The sequence below is a fragment of the Podarcis gaigeae genome (genome assembly GCF_964106915.1).
Source record: "Podarcis gaigeae genome assembly, chromosome: 10".
Classification (NCBI taxonomy): domain Eukaryota; kingdom Metazoa; phylum Chordata; class Lepidosauria; order Squamata; family Lacertidae; genus Podarcis; species Podarcis gaigeae.
Genome location: NC_139686.1, coordinates 66,581,152 through 66,599,122, shown reverse-complemented (window position 1 = coordinate 66,599,122; position 17,971 = coordinate 66,581,152). Strand labels below are relative to the sequence as shown.

At 41.9% G+C, this 17,971-nt stretch overlaps 1 protein-coding gene across 8 annotated transcripts in view; it reads left to right on the top strand.

Annotated features, from left to right (window-relative positions):
* CPNE8 (copine 8) overlaps positions 1 to 12,029 on the top strand; it is a 57,440-nt gene extending 45,411 nt beyond the window's left edge. For 5 of the 8 annotated variants that reach the window (XM_083701533.1, XM_083701532.1, XM_083701535.1 and 2 more), the window contains 7 exons: positions 860 to 906; positions 1,729 to 1,910; positions 2,189 to 2,316; positions 5,119 to 5,221; positions 8,361 to 8,418; positions 8,971 to 9,044; positions 10,295 to 12,029. In XM_083701533.1, coding sequence (XP_083557659.1) covers positions 860 to 906; positions 1,729 to 1,910; positions 2,189 to 2,316; positions 5,119 to 5,221; positions 8,361 to 8,418; positions 8,971 to 9,044; positions 10,295 to 10,483 — 781 coding nt within the window. In that variant the 3' untranslated portion in view covers positions 10,484 to 12,029. Of the gene's footprint in view, positions 1 to 859; positions 907 to 1,728; positions 1,911 to 2,188; positions 2,317 to 5,118; positions 5,222 to 7,595; positions 8,298 to 8,360; positions 8,419 to 8,970; positions 9,045 to 10,294 lie in introns of those variants that run through there. The other 3 variants (XM_083701539.1, XM_083701536.1, XM_083701537.1) reach the window with 3 other exon arrangements.
* The last annotated feature ends 5,942 nt before the right edge of the window (positions 12,030 to 17,971 follow it).

The window sequence follows — 17,971 nt, the reverse complement described above, 5'->3', positions numbered from 1 at the left end:
GTGAACCAGCTTATACTCGAGTCAATAAGTTTTCCCAGTTTTTTGTGCTAAAATTAGGTGCTTGGCTTATATTTGGGTGGGCTTATAAGCGAGTATATACAGTAATTCCTTTTTTAAAAATTTGGACTCACTTCTTAATTTTAGCCTGCTACTTTAAATTTATATGTACCCTTTAAATTGTGAGATGCTCAACATATTTAAGCATATTGCATTAGAGACGTTACTCTTTTAAATTAGCAATTTAATAGTAAATACTGAATACTGTACTGCAGTCCCATACATGTCTGCTATGAGGGAGGCTTGCAAGGTGGTGACAAAAGAGACAAAGGCCTTTTTCAGTTGTGGCTCCCTATCTTTGGAATGATCTCCCCAGTGAGGTCTGCCTAGTGCCATCATTAACATGTTTTTGGCACCTGGTAAAAACGTTAATCTTTGCCCAGGCATTTGATGGAATGTGATTATTTGCTGCCAAAGTTCTTTATTGCTATTTTATTGAGTCTGTTCTATGGTTTTAATTGTAATGTTCTCCTAGCCTAGCCCCGGTTTCATTATGCTTTATGTTTAAAAAATTGATGAATCGCTTAGACTATAAAGCAAGCAATTAAGAATTTAAAATAATACTAATACTTGTAAGTCAGCGCTGTTGTGTTTATTGGAGCTTATTCCTAGGTATGCATGTATACAATTACAAAGTAATGTTATAGTATAACCTTTTTGATGCTCTTTGGCAATTCTGTGTATTGTTAACATGCACATTTGTCTAAGTGACATTTTATTGGTTTTTCTTGATTTATTACTCCTCATATAGCAACTTACATCTTCGGGTAGTTCACATTTGTTTGTTTACTTCATTTCACAGGACTCAAATAAATTTCACTGTGGCTATTGATTTCACAGCTTCGAATGGTAAGTATTGGTTTGTTTATATTAAACTGAGTATCCGCACAGTATTTGTGAACTGTTTTGGCATTGTGTTTTTCATTTTACTTGTCCTATTGTGGGGGGACTCTAGTGAGAATACGTTTTGAAGATTTGGATCCAAATATTTATGTGGAAGAAAAAGACCCTTGCTTTTATGTGTCGCGCCCCCCCCCTTTTGTGTTCTCTATATTTCATCCCCCTCCCATATCTACTACAATACTGCTCAGAGGGTCTCCCAGGAGGTGCAGAAGACTGCAGCTGGAGCAGGGGGCAAATAACTAACCTTCTGTGGGCATAACTCTTCTCACAAAAATTAGGATTTAAGCCAGGAACCCACCCATTACACCCTAGCGAGGGAAAATGGCTTTCTTTAGGCTGTCTTTTGTTGTAAAAAATATTGTGTATATCTGTAAACCACAGTCACAATCTGTAGAGCAAAATACCAAACTGAGCATTCTAGCTTTTTAAAAAATAGCAGTCCATGCCACTTTTGGAAATCCAGAGCTGTTGCTAATGCAGTTTTGAAGGACTATTGCTTCAAAAAAAAGTCACACAAAGCATGCACAGTTTCTTCAGCATGCCAGAACCTATGGAATTTGTGTCATCATACACCTAAATAAATGCAAATAAAAAAGAATATTGAGAGCAAACACTTAAATCCAAATTCGTCATGGGAAACACACTGTATTTCATACCTGAATTAATACTTAAGACAGAGCTAGTGTGGAATCTCATATATTGATACTGTAAGGCATACTGCTCAACACGTTCACAAACCCCTCTCAACAATGTGCTTTGTTTCAACAGGTAACCCTGCACACCCAACCTCGCTCCATTATATGAACCCATACCAGCTGAATGCTTATGGCATGGCGCTGAGGGCAGTAGGGGAAATAATTCAAGACTATGATAGTGACAAAATGTTTCCAGCTCTAGGTTTTGGTGCAAAATTGCCGCCAGACGGAAGAGTGTCTCATGAATTTGCCTTGGTAAGGAATGGTTCTGCCGTTTTTAAATTTTATATATTTAAAAATTCCTCTTTGCCGGTGTTTCATGGTTCCTCATATATATATTTGTGGATCCATTTGTGCTCAGTTTCATTAATTTTTAAGAGTATTGTAGAAAATATTGGCCTTTTTCTGCTATATATGTTTGCATTTTAATCATGTACCGGAGGTTGTGTCAGCCTCCTGCTATCTGGTAAGGGGTATACAAAACATTCCTATAAGCAAGAATTAATTCTTTGCCCCTGTGTTTTTCCTTATAGAATGGAAACCCTCAAAATCCTTACTGCAGTGGAATAGATGGTGTAATGGAAGCATACTACATGAGTCTAAAATCTGTACAGCTTTATGGACCTACAAACTTTGCTCCTGTTATTAATCATGTAGCAAGGTAATGGTTACGTTAACTATTCTGGGAAAATTCAGCACAATGACTTTATGTTGAGTTGATGTCAGTCACCAAAAACAAAAAGGGGGAAAATATATTAGCTGTTTGAGGGACGGGGGTGGCGCTGTGGGTTAAACCACTGTGCCACTTGGGCTTGCTGATTGAAAGGTCGGCGGTTTGAATCCCCGCGACGGGGTGAGCTCCGGTTGCTCGGTCCTTGCTCCTGCCAACCTAGCAGTTTGAAAGCATGTCAAAGTGCAAGTAGATAAATAGGTACCACTCCAGTGGGAAGGTAAACGGCATTTCTGTATGCTGCTCTGGTTTTGCCAGAAGCAGCTTAGTCATTCTGGCCACATGACCTGGAAAAGCTGTCTGTGGAAGCGGACAAACGCCGGCTCCCTCAGCCTGTAAAGCAAGATGAGCACCGCAACCTCTGAGTCGTTCGTGACTGGACTTAATTGTCAGGGGTCCCTTTACCTTTATATTAGCTGTTTAACATCTCCCTAATCTCTCTAGCAAGTGGGTTGGTCCAAGGACAAGTTGGGACAGCCCCATGGTTTTCATGGCAGCCGTGAAGTCCTGGGCAACCCCAGATTTAGTGGCCTCAATGAGAAGGCCAACAGCTCTGCAGGTTCTCAAGACTATATCCCAGACCACCTCCGGCAGGGAGCAAGTGGGAAAGCAAAAGAATCCCTAATCTGTCTTGAGTGCCTAATGCAAAGCCACACACATTCTAGATTGCCACTCAAGCAGACAGGATACCTGGAGAGAGAGATCAAGTTCCTATAGACTAAAGTAACACCCCTTCCCTGACCCTCAAGACCTGCTCACCCACCCAAGTCTCAGTAATGCAAACCACATCAGACTCCACATCCCCATCGACAATCAAATCATGGTTAAGGTTAAACTTTCTTAAAGCAGACCTGGCATTAAGTAAGTTCCTTTGGAAGTGAGAGCCGGAGCATCAAGAAGGCTGATCGCCGAAGAATTGACGCTTTTGAATTATGGTGCTGGAGGAGACTCTTGAGAGTCCCTTGGACTGCAAGAAGATCAAATGTATCCATTCTGAAGGAAATCAGCCCTGAGTGCTCACTGGAAGGACAGATCATGAAGCTGAGGCTCCAATACTTTGGCCACCTCATGAGAAGAGAAGACTCCCTGGAAAAGACCCTGATGTTGGGAAAGATGGAGGGCACAAGCAGAAGGGAATGACAGAGAACGAGATGGTTGGACAGTGTTCTCGAAGCTACCAGCATGAGATTGACCAAACTGCGGGAGGCAGTGGAAGACAGGAGTGCCTGGCGTGCTCTGGTCCATGGGGTCACGAAGAGTCGGACACGACTAAACGACTAAACAACAAGAAGTTCCTTTGAGTAAAGAGAGAGCTAGCACACAGCATAACCACCAGTTGTCTGTGTCCCATTCCCCCCTCATCTGGCTTGCCCATCCTCTCTCAGCATACCTTCCCCTTCCCCCAGACCTCTGCAGTTGTGGGACTGCCAACTCTTCCCAGCTGACATTGTCCTAGACACATGATAAAAGACAAAGCAGAGATGCAACAAAACAAACCTTAGGTTGATTAAACTAGATACAACTTAGCAAGATAGTTTACATCACTGAATCTACCGCGGTCATTAGATGTTGGGGAGGTGGCTGTTGCACTTCTGCCCCCTCCAAAGGGTCAGCTCTCCTTTGGTGTCTCCCCCCCCCCCCCGCACCACTCCCCTGGGATGGTGCTGCTCATTTCAGCTCAGGAAAAGATACAACCACTCCCACAGAAGTCAAGCCCAGGCCCAGGGCTCTTAGCCAAGAAGGGGCAGGAAAGTCTCTCTCTGCTGGCCAGTGGCCGAAAAGGCCAGCTTTCTTGGGAGCAGAGAGTGCAGACAGTTGCGGAACAGTACTAGGAAAGCTTACTTTCTGCAATGATGGTCTGCTGCTGCCCTGCCAAATACCAGACTTCCAGCTTGGTGATTATTGCTTATGGTAAAAGGTAAAGGGACCCCTGACCATTAGGTCCAGTTGTGACTGACTCTGGGGTTGTGGCGCTCATCTCGCTTTATTGGCCGAGGGAGCCGGCGTACAGCTTCCGGGTCATGTGGCCAGCATGACTAAGCCGCTTCTGGCGAACCAGAGCAGCGCACGGAAACGCCGTTGACCTTCCCACCAGAGTGGACCTGTTTATCTACTTGCACTTTGATATGCTTTCAAACTGCTAGGTTGGCAGGAGCAGGGACTGAGCAACAGGAGCTCACCCCGTCGTGGGGATTTGAACCGCCAACCTTCTGATTGGCAAGTCCTAGGCTCTGTGGTTTAACCCACAGCACCACCCACATCATAAGCAATTTAGGAGTGGAAGACTTACTTGGTTTTCTTAAGGAAAACCATGAGGCCACTATTATATTGGCCCACCCACCAAAAGCTAACTACACATGTGCAATACATAGAACACTGGCCCAAACCCTGGCTTAGCTCAGCATGGCTCGGGAGTAAGAAAAGGATCAGGAAGGAGCAAAGCAGCTTTAAATTCTTTAAGAGCCTGCAAGTTCACATGCCCCAGGTAAATTTGGCTTACCATATAAGCCAGACCATTGCATGGTCTCTTAAATATAGATAGGTGCACTTGATAAATAAATACACCAGTTTTTAATGATGTCCTGGTTAATAAACACACTACTACCTGTCATTTTGAATGTTTTCGTTTCAGTTTTTAGTTTGTGTCTGTAGTACATAGATTTAAAAGCAATCTGAAAGTTTTATATTCTCATATTAAAACTGTAATTGTGTTTGTATGTGTTTTTGTTTTAGATATGCTGCCTCAATAAAAGATGGCTCCCAGTATTTTGTTCTTCTCATTATTACAGATGGGGTCATTTCTGACATGGCTCAAACAAAGGAGTCTATTGTGAATGTAAGTTATGTTTAAACTTGATCTAGAAAATACTTGAAATGTAGAATACATACTGTATTTTCCACTGGGCAACCACTCATTGCCTTGGGTATTTCTGTCTCATTAACGTTTTCACGTTCCTTTGTATTTGAATACCCTGACCATTCCTGTTCTTTTGTCAAATGTCAGCTAAGTAGATTCACTGAATTTTTTTGTAATTATCTTTATTAAACTTATTATTAAACTAAATACAAATTTAAAATAAATAAAACAAAGGGTTAATTATTAACATTACAGACGTAGGACAGCTCAATAACGATATGTACCAATACTCTGTTTCTCCTTTATATTTTCTATAATTTATATAATCTATAATTTATCATGGTTGGTGGGGCAGGCATTAACCCTTAACACCCATTGAAATGACTAAATGAGGTTCACTAATGTCAGTAGATCTATTCTGAGTAAAACTTAGTTGAATGCCACCAGAATAAGTATCTTAAGTATTTAATAATGAATCATTTATAACCCATATTTTCAGCCAACTATTTCAGAGCCTGATATAGCAAAATTCAGTCTAAAATGCAACAACAATAGAATAAGTTAATAGTGCACAGCCTTTGAAAGCTACCATGTATATCCTGTCTTCCATCACCTAAAGCACCTTAAAACACAAAGCTCCAATCCTGTACATACTTACCCAGGTGGAATCTACACACATATAAAAATAAAGTTCTGAAAATGCTTTTTTAAAAAAGCATTTTGAAAAATACACCAAATTTTCCATAAGGCTCATCATTGACATCTAGTGTCGCATTGTATATTGCACTTAAAACACACTTAAAACGTTTTATTTGCAGCTGTATAGCTGAGTCCCCAGTTGTACTCAATGGGACTTTTTCTCTGAATTGGTATGTATCCATTCACCTCCCTGGGGGGCAGTTGACATCATGCCATCAGGTGGAAATAGTGTTTCCCCTAGCATCTGAAGGCACAAATTGCCGCTGTCATGGAAAAAAAAGAAAAACTTGAGGCATTGCCATGCCAACCCCAGCTAGTTTCAATTTCTCCCTTCACCAGCTGAATTGTCAGCTCTTGTTGTCAGCTCAGGCCTGTTACTTATCTTATTTTGTGGTAATTTATGTGTTTTGGTGACTCCCTTTCCTCCTACCCTTTGTCTGACTGTACTCACCCCCCCCCCCAAAAAAAACCTCAGGGTTTGGGGTTTTTTTCTTCCTTCTCCACTTGCTGCCATTTTCTCTTCTCATCTTCTTCTGCCTGTGCTCCCTTTCTGTGCTCCCTTTCTTGCCTGTTCAATATATTAAGAATAAAAAGGTCCTTGTGTGCGCATTTTCTCAATCTCTCCTCCACTCACCTCTACTTCGCTGGGCTAGTTTCCAGCTCGGCAGGTTCTGGAGAGGTTCTAGGGGGAGGTTAATAAGAAATAGTCTGCCCAACCCATTGGAGATCCTTCAGATTTCCAAGAGGACTCTACTACTGGTTTTATTGTCTTAGATATGGAGGAGGATTGAATGGGGAATCAGATACTGAAGAAGCTTTTTAAAGTCATTTTACCCTGCCTCTTGGTGCAAGAAAATCTCCTCAGCAACTTTAGCGAGATGGTTAAAAGCCTCCATTGCTTTAGCTTATAAAAGTTTGCATTTTTATTCCCCCAGCCAAAATTATGGCCCATTCAACTAGGGCTGCGGCTACTTTACCTGCATTTTCTCTGAATGCTTCTCTGCAGGAGGTTTGTTGGGCAGCCACCTTGGCTAGTCCCAAAAGCTTTATTAAATAGTATAAAGTGGGTGTTTGTGCCCATCAGATGCCACGACATGCTTGGAAAGATACCAATATTACTTATCCTTGAAGGGTTCTTTTACATCCATGTAATATGGCATCAGGGTCTCACCCCTTTTTCCAGACTGCCTTTCTCACTCCGCATGATTGGCTTATTTCATATTCTTTATACAATATTTGCTTGAGTTCCCTGGGCAGGGATTGTCTTGTGTTTGTCTTTCTTCATGTCACTGTTCTGCTTTGGCCTCTATTATCCCGGCTTATCAGCATAGAAACTGGCTGGGATTGGCATGGTAACGCCACTAAGTTTTTTCCAATTAGAGTACAGTGGATGCTCGGGTTGTGAACGTGATCCGTACAGGATGCAAGTCCACAACCCGCAGCAGCACGTTTGCGCATGTGCGGGTTGCGATTCGGCACTTCTGCGCATGTGCAAAGCACGATTTAGCGCTTCTGCGCATGCGCGACTGCCGAAACCCAGAAGTAACCCATTCCGGTACGTCCGGGTTTTGGCGGTCCGTAACCCGAAAAAACACAACCTGAAGCATCTGTACCCTGAGGTATGACTGTAGTGATTTCTGCCTTCAACCACTAGGGGGAGCACCATTCCCACCTGATGTCATGTTACATGTATGTAAAAGAACCCTACATAGGTAAGTACCAATGATATCGTCTCCTTACCAGGCACCCACAGGAAGCCTGGCCTGTGTGAGAGAAGAAGCAGTAACTTCCCTGTAGTTCTGAGTTTAGGTGCACATGCCTTTCCTTTTTCTTCCACAAACTTGGTTTAGAGTAAAAAGTAACAGAAAGTGCCCTTTCTGTCTGTCCTTGGATTGAAACACATTACCTTTTTTTTTTTATCTGAGACAGACATATAGATGTTTAGCACAATTCAGTCAAACTTCAGCTGCTTCTGGTGCAATTGATATCGGGTATATGCTGAGTTCTCTCCCAGGATCTTAAACCTTAATTTTGGCTGGATGGTGCCTAGTGTTTGTTTGAATAACACAGTACAAGCAAAATAGCCAGGTTGTTGCTGCAAACAGGTAAAAAAATGTTCAAGAAAGAGAGTATATGTAGATTATTTTTCCAGCATAATTTTACTTCAGCTGCTCCCTAGCCATCAAACCGCTTTTAAACTCCCTCCCAAATAACAGCGAAAGAGGAGCTGAATCATACATATGTATATAAAATGTTTTATGGATCACAGGTATGTATTCAAATGTGATCTTTTCATCTATGATTGAAGGTAGTGTTGTGTACCACAATTAGATTGTACATACCTGCATGACGCTGGGATTTGCTTTTATCTTTAAATTATGTGACAATGTTCATATATGTTTTTCTTTTTCTTTTGAAGGCTTCAAAGCTTCCGATGTCAATAATAATAGTAGGAGTTGGCCCAGCTGAATTTGACGGTGAGCATCCTCAGTTTCAGAATGCTTTTCTTGGAAGGAGTCCCCGGAATTAGGGTCCAATTCACAGCATCACTTAAATGGCAATTTATCTTTCTTTTGTAGCTGATACTCCATTTTTCTTAGCAAAATGAACTCAAAGCAGCCTATGTGATAAAACATACATCACTCCATGCTCTGGTAACTTCCAGATTTGATTGAGACTGCCTTTGGAAGATGGCATGGAAATGTTAACTGGTCCAAAACACAGCAGCCATATTACTGGGTGGGGTTCCCTTGAGAACTCATATAATCCCTATTTTAAAACAGCTGTAGATGTTCAGGATCTTGTGTTTGTGAATAATGAAAGGATCACATTTTCTAGCAATACAGTTGAATTGCCTAATTTGGGTGAAACACCCAAACCTAATTGCTTGCTTCTTATTTCAAAAGTTCAATTGGGCCATAAAGTCCTATGTAAATAAATAACAAAACAAAGAACTATGTGTTTTTCATATGGCCTTTGTTGAACAGATTAAATGAAACAATATGATACATTACTCTGTCTTTTTTCAGCTATGGAAGAATTGGATGGTGATGAAGTAAGACTCTCCTCAAGAGGAATGTATGCAGAAAGAGATATTGTACAGGTGAGAGAAAGCACTTCTGTCTAGCAGATTTTTTATATGCTTAGAGTACACATAATGTATGTATGGGACGCGGGTGGTGCTGTGGTCTAAACCACAGAGCCTAGGACTTGCCAATCAGAAGGTCAGCGGTTCGAATCCCGCGACGGGGTGAGCTCCCGTTGCTCGGTCCCTGCTCCTGCCAACCTAGCAGTTTGAAAGCATGTCAAAGTGCAAGTAGATAGATAGGAGCCGCTCCGGTGGGAAGGTAAATGGTGTTTCTATGCGCTGCTCTGGTTTCGCCAGAAGCGGCTTAGTCATGCTGGCCACATGACCCGGAATAACTCACTGTGGACAAACGTCGGCTCCCTCAGCCAGTAAAGTGAGATGAGCGCCGCAACCCCAGAGTCGTCCGCGACTGGACCTAACGGTCAGGGGTCCCTTTACCTTTCCCTTTTTCAAATGTATGTATACAGGTTGGCTTACTCTTCAGGAAACCAGGCTGGCAGGTTCTAGATAGCAAGGACAATTCAAAGTGCGGGTCACACTTTTAAAGCGCTATACAATTTTGAACTGAGGTATTTTAAGGGTGACTTTCTGATGCCTAAAACCTGCTCACCTGTTGTGATCATCACTGCCATTCCTGCTCCATGTCCCATCACCACCAGAGGTGCAATTTGGCAGTGACCCCAGACAGGATCTTTTCAGAAGCAGCACCTAGGGTTTGTAACTTGCCTACTGGACATTCGGTTAGCCCCTATTTATAAGCATTCCAGTATTATATGAAAGTAGCTTTGTTTCATCAAGTCTTTAGCATGGAGTAACATTTTCCTAGTTTGCTGTTTTGATATTTTGCTGCGCTGTATTTGTTTTTCCATATGTAGATTTATTTATGTTTTGATACTGTGATATTTTTTATGTTGTATGTTAGTATGAAGGCCTTCAACAGAAAAGCCTAAAAATACCAATGTGTAATATAATGAGTGCTTTTTTCTGGGGGTACGCATACCCCTAAACATTTTGTGAATCTAAGTTTGGCCTCATTGAGGGCCAATATTTCAATATGAGTAGGAAAACGAGAGTATCCCTAAACATTTTTTAGAAAAAAGACACTGAATATAATATGCATCTGCAAAAGATCTGAAATATTAAGATCATCTTACCAAGTTAAGTTTCAAAATAAATGACATCTTATTTTTTCAACCTTTGGTTTTCATTTGCCCCAACAGCAATGCTAAACAAATTCTCTCCCCCTCCCCTCCATTTCATTTCAGTTTGTACCGTTCCGGGATTACATTGACAGAAGCGGAAACCACATATTGAGTATGGCCAGACTTGCTAGAGATGTCTTGGCTGAGATCCCAGACCAGTTTCTCTCCTATATGAGGGTGAGAGGAATCAAGCCATCGCCTGCGCCTCCTCCATACACCCCGCCTATTCATGTATTGCAGACTCAGATATGAGCACTCGGAATGCTGAATGCTTTTCACAAACCATAGAGCACTGTTAAGTGCAGTACAGTGGTGCACTTTAAAGAGCCAGCGAGCTGAAGCGAAGCGTTCTTCTTTGTCTGCAGTAAAGGCTTCTGGTGGCATTTGGAGCAAAATAACGTTAACTTCATATACCAAAATGTCCAACTTGGTTGCATGCGCAACTGAACAGCTTTTATGTAAGAGGAAGGAAATGGTGATGTCTGTTTCTGAGTTTTATTTTGTTTCTGACAGAATAAGCTACCATTGTCGTGTGTATTTTGGAGAAAGCACAAGTCACGGGTTCAACTCAAAAGTCCTTGTCTTTCCTGACTTAATATGTACATAAGATGTGAATGCAAATTCCTCTGTATCAATGTTTACATGTTACTACTTTTCAAACTTAACTACTTTTTATAATTCTTCTTAACCTTAAGAATTTGGGATATTGAATTGTCTTCTATCTTGCAATAGTAAAATCCACAAGAGAAGCAATATCTCTTTGAATGATTGTCCAGACAAAAACTAATGCAAAACTGTGAGTAGAAATTGGGAGGCCAAACATATTTGTAGGTCTCAATAATGGAAACACCTCACTGAGGTGCTCGGTAATGAATCATCAGACGGATTTGGGAATAAGCTTCCAAGATGTGAATACTGTAAGATTTTTTTTTTTTTGCAAGGTATTCCAGTTTCTGAAATAACTTGTGTTTACATTTTTTAAAGAATGATTATGCTGGCATAATAAATTTGAACAACAACAACACAGTGTTATTCTAGGAAATGGCAGCATCAACTTTTGAGTCCTGAAATTTGACTCATGCAATGTAATCTGTAGAGTCTCTTGCATAACAGCTGTAGAGCTTTGACAACCTAATTGCTTTCTGCAGGTTATTCTATTATGAGTGACTTGATGCTCTTATGCAAATTGCCAGTTGCTGTGAGGTTTGTCTAGATGGTCCATTCAAAGGGATGCTGGCACATTTTGAGTTATCTGTTGCCACAGTCACACCGCCATATAGGGCACACAAGTGGTAATGAATTAAATGTGTTAAAATTGCACAGCTATGTTGCTTTGTGCACAACTTTGTATATAGAACTACTCAAGTATTTTATTATATATGCCTGTTCTTATCCTAATTATCAAATGTTTTTGCATGTACAGTTTTTACACACAAAATAACACATTTTTGTGAGTATTTATGTCAAAACTTTTAATTAGAACAAATGGCCTTAAATCTCACAGATACCTTGGAAATGATTGTGAATTGCCTTCAGATACTGGAAAACATGTTTTACTTTTTTGTCAAAATTGTAATTGCCTTGTAATGTGTAGCTCTCTTATTTGACACATAACCTGTTTACTACTTTATTTACTACTATATATGTTATACAGACAAGTATTAAATTAAGGTGCATTTTTTAAGCATGAAAAGTTTTTTCTGGGAAAGTATATATACATGGCATTAATGGTATATAATCCTATGTAATACAGAATCTTCCATTTTTAAATATATTAAAGATCCTTAAAATATTCTCATACTGGATATGACTAATCAGTTTGCTCAAAATAGCTAAATGCTCATCTTGGAAACTCATACTGCAAATGTTGAATCTGCAAAAATAAGAGAGCAGTTTGGGTAGAACTAGTTAAAGTTTCTAAAATCTTTGAGAGGTTCACAACTTTTTAGAATAAGACTATCAGTGAGAAAGAAATGTTAAAAGAAAGTGGGGTTGCAGAGATTTCTGAGCATTGAACAGAACTTTTGTTTCTTGAATAAGATTCAGAGCTAGGCTAATATAGTGTGTCATTTTAGTGGATGAAACTTAATTTTTGCAAATTTCTGTGAGGGGGTCTTAAAAATACATTTTGGGATATGAGGAATTCAAATCTATTATTTTTGTGATTGGACAACATTTAGCTCAGTAACTCGCTACGTTTGATGAAGAAGCACATAAGCTGCTTTCAGAAGACCAGCGAGATTTAATTTCACCTTCTGAAAATGTCAGGTAATGCTAAATAATAAATTAATGTAATATAATACAATATAATTATATAACATAACTACAAGTACAAACATAACTACAAGTACTTGGCAATCATTTTTACACACATTTTACTTACCAAGCAAAACTGTATTAGTTTAACCAAAATATCTTTTGAATTTCTAATTCACATTGCAGTGGAACCTCAGGTTACGTACCAACTTTTTAGCAGCCCTACTTTTTGGAATTAAGAAAGTTGAAAATTCAACATGCCCTACTAAGCCATATATGTCTTCACCAGATATAAAATACCTCAGCAAAGCATCTTGTCTTTCTTGATTATTCTCCAGAAGGTTCTCAAAGGGGCTTCCCTCAGATTACATGTCATGTAATTTTAAGTACTTCACTTTCTCATTTGTGTTTCCATCAGAAACAAAAAGGCAATTTTCTAATGTGTCAGCTGAAATCTTTTCTCTGGTGTTCTATAATCTGATGTATGCTATAGGATGCAGAAAGCCTGTCACAAACTTCTCATATGATTTAATAATTGATTATTTCACTTGGTTCCTATGAAAACTACAGTCTTGTTATTTTAAGCTCTGTGTTGCAAATTCCATGTCAAATAAGATGTCTGCCTCATCAGCCTGGGGGGGGGGGGGCTTTTACTATCCATTTATAACCAGGCTTAGAAATGGGCCCGGGCGCATCATTTGCAACACTTTGTTCATGCAAGCCGCTTCCAGCTAAAGAGCGATTAAATGTGTCACACCCTGAGAGGCCAAGCTTGTTATAGATTACCATGATCACTCTCAAGGATCATGATACTATGGTTTCTCAGGCTTGCATGGAAAGAATTTAAAACAACACATTTGACCCAGCATACAGTCAGGAATCAGTGCAGTGTGGAGTTGTGCATTTTCATTGTTACCTAACTGAACAGAGATCTGATGGTGTCGGAAGGGGTTACAGGTGACCATAAATTCAAATTGCATCAGGTAAAAATCTGTTCATGACTGGTTCACCCAACTATGTCACTGCAGAAGACTCAATTTAAAGTGTGTGTTGTGACAGATACAATGTGGGATCTGTTAGGCGAAGTCTTTAGGCTATTTCCATCCAGGGTTGGCCCAAGACATTTTGACAGCTGAGGAGTCTCCGAGGAGCTGTACACGGGAGTGGAAGTGAGCAGTGCATTCCTAACAATCCCAATTCTGGCTTGAGTTCCTAACATATCAGGTAGGATGCCCCCATTTTCTTTTTTTCCTTTTTTAATAATAATTCTTATTAATTTTAACATATAAATTATAATACACACCACAAAACTTCATCACTTATATAATCTTTTTTTTGGGGGGGGGGAACCTCCATCAGCACCTCTGATGATCCACCGTTTTGACCATTTCTTATGCATTTCTTAAATTCATATTGCCTTTAATTATTTTAACTAACCATCCTCCCCCTTATACATTTTTGCAATAATTCCAATAATACTCCTCACAAAACTTCTTGCAAACCTACAAATGTAGTCTGATCATCACAAATACTTTTCAAATAGTCTGTAAATTTACTCCAGTCTTCTGTGAATTTCTGGTCCCGCCGGTTTCGAATCCTTCCTGTTAGTTTATCCAATTCTGCATAGTCCATTAGTTTCATCCTCCATTCTTCTTTCGTCAGTAGTTCTTCCATTTTGGGGCCAATAACATTCTTGCTGCAGTTGTTGCATATAAAAACAACTTACATTTCTTTCTGTTGATATCACTTCCTACAATGCCCAGTAAAAATGCTTCTGGTTTCTTTATAAATGTACATTTCAACATTTTTTTCATCTCATTATATATCGTCTCCCAGAAGCTTTTCACCTTTTTACATTCCCACCACATGTGATAAAATGTTCCTTCTTTTTCTATACATTTCCAACATTTATTGCTAACTTTATACATTTTAGCTAACTTGACAGGTGTAATATAACATCTGTACATCATTTTCATCACATAGGATGCCCCCATTTTCGTCAGAGAAATGTTTGAGGGGATGTCTCTTTATTTTCATCGGAGAAATGTTGGAGTGTGTGGAACAGGGTGTCCCCTTTTTCACTGGAGAAATATTGGAGGGTATGAGCTGCAGAAAACTAGTCAACTACTAAACAGGAGGCCTGACCAAGGAAATTGAATTGTTCCAGATCACGGTCACTACACTCTCCTTGGCCCTCAAGCCATGCCTGGGGTTGTCAAGCCGTATTGTTACTGACCTTGGGGCTTTGGGCATCAAGGCAGCTTACAATGAAACATTCTGAGCCGTCTACTTTATTTTCTTCTGCTTCAGCTTTTGGCATCTCAAGGTTTGCCTGCCCCTAAATATTTCTTGCGGCAACATTTTCCGGATGAAAATAGGGATGTCCTAAACAAGCTATTCCAATTGCCATTTCCTAGTCTCAGCCGTTGCCCTTTATGGAGTACTTAAATGATGATGATTGTAATGAAAGCATAATGGTTGTAAACACCAGGATCCTCATTATCTGTGTCTATTAGGAATAATGCAGCAGCAGGGGAAGGAAAAAGCCCACAGTCTGGTTCACATTAATCCTGCTCTAATAACAGGGCCAGTTTCATTAGGCGTCCCGAATGCTTGCGGATAAAATCCTGATTCCTTTCCTCCCTCCATCCTGGCACATCCTGATGTCACATTTCAGGCCTGCCACAATCGACAGACCACATAGGTCTCGAATGAATGATTGCGCTCCATCAGTAAGTTTTTTCTTTATTTTGCAGTGACAATACTGCTCTCAGCTGGTCCAGGATCCTGAGAAGTAAAGCTGTCGAAACAAAGCCTGGAAGATTCTTTCTCCCCTAGGAAGGGAACATTTCCTGTGTATTTTCTGAACAATTACAGTGGTACCTCAGGTTAAGAACTTAATTTGTTCTGGAGGTCCGTTCTTAACCTGAAACTGCTCTTAACCTGAGGTACCACTTTAGCTAATGGGGCCTCCTGCTGCCGCCACGCGATTTCTGTTCTCATCCTGAAGCAAAGTTCTTTACCTGAGGTAATATTTCTGGGTTAGCGGAGTCTCTAACCTGAAGCATCTGTAACCCAAGGTAACACTGTATAATGATATTAAAAAAAGAGAAGGTCTAGGAGTTTGGGACCCGTTCTGGGCACAGGTAGAAGAAGAAGAAGAAGAGTTTGGATTTGATATCCCGCCTTTCACTCCGTTTAAGGAGTCTCAAAGCGGCTAACATTCTCCTTTCCCTTCCTCCCCCACAACAAACACTCTGTGAGGTGAGTGGGGCTGAGAGACTTCAGAGAAGTGTGAGTGGCCCAAGGTCACCCAGCAGCTGCATGTGGAGGAGCGGAGACGCGAACCCGGTTCCCCAGATTACGAGTCCACCGCTCTTAACAACTACACCACACTGGCTGTCATAATTTAGGAGTGCTCCTAATTCCATCTCTGTCACAAGGCTCAGGTGTCCTCTGTAGCGAAGATTGCCTTTTATCAACTTGGGGTGGTATACCAACTATACCCTCCTTATAACCCCCAACATTCCTCAGATGAAAATAGGGACACTTTTCACTTCCAGCCAACTGACCCTCCTCAACCCTCCACCCCATTTTTTGCCATCGTTCCCTGCATAGCATTTCCTATCAGAAGAAGGATAGGTGCAGCCATCACCACACCAATGGGACACGGAACGCATGCCCTCCACTGTCCCGAAAAAACAACCTTGAGCTCAATGTTACTATATTTTATTATTTGATAGAGTTACAGAAAGAAAAAGACACGGCATTTTAGAAAGTGGCAAGATTAAGATGTGGACACACAAATCGTACTTAAAAAAAAATCAAGACTCATTGCGCTCTGCTCCACTCCCCCTTTCTTCCCACGCAGGGCTGCCCTACTCTCTGCCTGCACCTCAGAGCAAGTGCGTCACACAGGGCTGGACCTTGGTAGCAGCAGCAGCCTCCCCCCCCTCCTCCCCCTCTTCCCTCGCACTCCAGCAGTTGCTATGAGCTCCCCGAGGGTTGAGGCTGGCAGCAATGGTCATGAAAAGGCCATGGAGAGGCAACGGGATGGATAGCTGTCAACTTACAGATTTGAAAATAAAAGACCAGCAGCCTCAAAAAGAAGGGATCAGCAGCCAAAATAAGGGATTTTAGTCAACCAGCTGAAATACGAAGTTAAAAGGGACCAGATAATTTGGAAGAGCAGCGCTGGTTTTTAGCCCTTCGTTTCCAGAGGTTGCTGCTCAAGACACCAGCTGATGTAACACTGCAATTAAATAATTACAAACAGCAACCAATTTTTGCACAAAACGAAGTCCAAGCTACAAAGATGCTGCTGCAGTTCTGTATCTTTTCTCTCGTGTTCCATCTGCAGCTCTCAGTTCCATCAGGCGGAGCAGGAGGAAGGGGGGGGGAAATAGCGCCCAAAGTAAACCCGCAGATCAGACCATCTATGCTAGTCTACCACTACAAATCTATTGGAGAAGCAATTGCTGCCCTTCCTCCGCTTTCCCCCTCTACGGTTAGCCCTTGGAACACCTGCCTCCTCCTCCTCTCTCTGGACTGCTTTCTCTATGGTTGTCCTCGCTCTCCTCTCAAGGCTCCTCAGCAATTCATAGGCCACGCCAGGCTGCCCATCTCATCCGGGTCCTTCAGCAGCACAGCAGCAGTATGGCCTAGCGGGAGCGGTGGCAGCGGCGGCGATAGGCAGAGAAGAGGCCCCAGGCAGAGATGCTCAGTTTGGTGGCTGCGAGCAGGATGGTGGCGGAAGTGCCCGAGGCTCCCGCCAGTCCCAGCGGGGAGGGGCTCCCTGGGGCCGAGGCTGGTGAGAGGAGGCTGGAGGGGGGCGGAGCGCGCAGCCAAGCAACACAGTTGGAGCCTCGCTCCTCCCTGGCTGGCAGGGAGGGAGGGAGAGGAGCTGCTTCCTTTGAAACCTGGGAAATTTAAGGGACATTATCAATAAGGGACAGCAGCGGGACACAGTGCTGGGATAAGGGAGTTTCCCGCCAAATAAGGGACTGTTGACAGCTATGACGGGATGCTCCCTTGGAACAGGCACCAGTTCATCTTCCTCCCCAAGCTTGGCTCTGCGGGTGCTGGCAGGGGGTGGGATACGGATGTTCTGGGATCAAATCCGAAGGTGGGCTGGCTTTCATCATTCTGAGACTGCCTCTGGAAAATTGGGACACTCGGAGGCTGTGTCCCCTTTCGATGACAGGGTAGCTTAGCCGCTGTGATGGATGTACTGGTGACTCAAAGACTGAACTACTGTACAGTCACACACCTCCCTCTGTCTCCCATTCAGGTAAGCAAGGAGGCCTGGTCAGGGGTGTGGCCTGGGGAGAGGGGTGTGTGGCCGAGGGTAGTTCCAAGGGACAGGCTGAGAAATCTGGATTATCTTTTTTGGCCCCCAAGTCTGAGGTTCCCCAACCAGCATTGGACATCTTTAAATCTAAGGTGGATGCAGGTGTCTTCTTATCCGATAAACAATTGAACTAG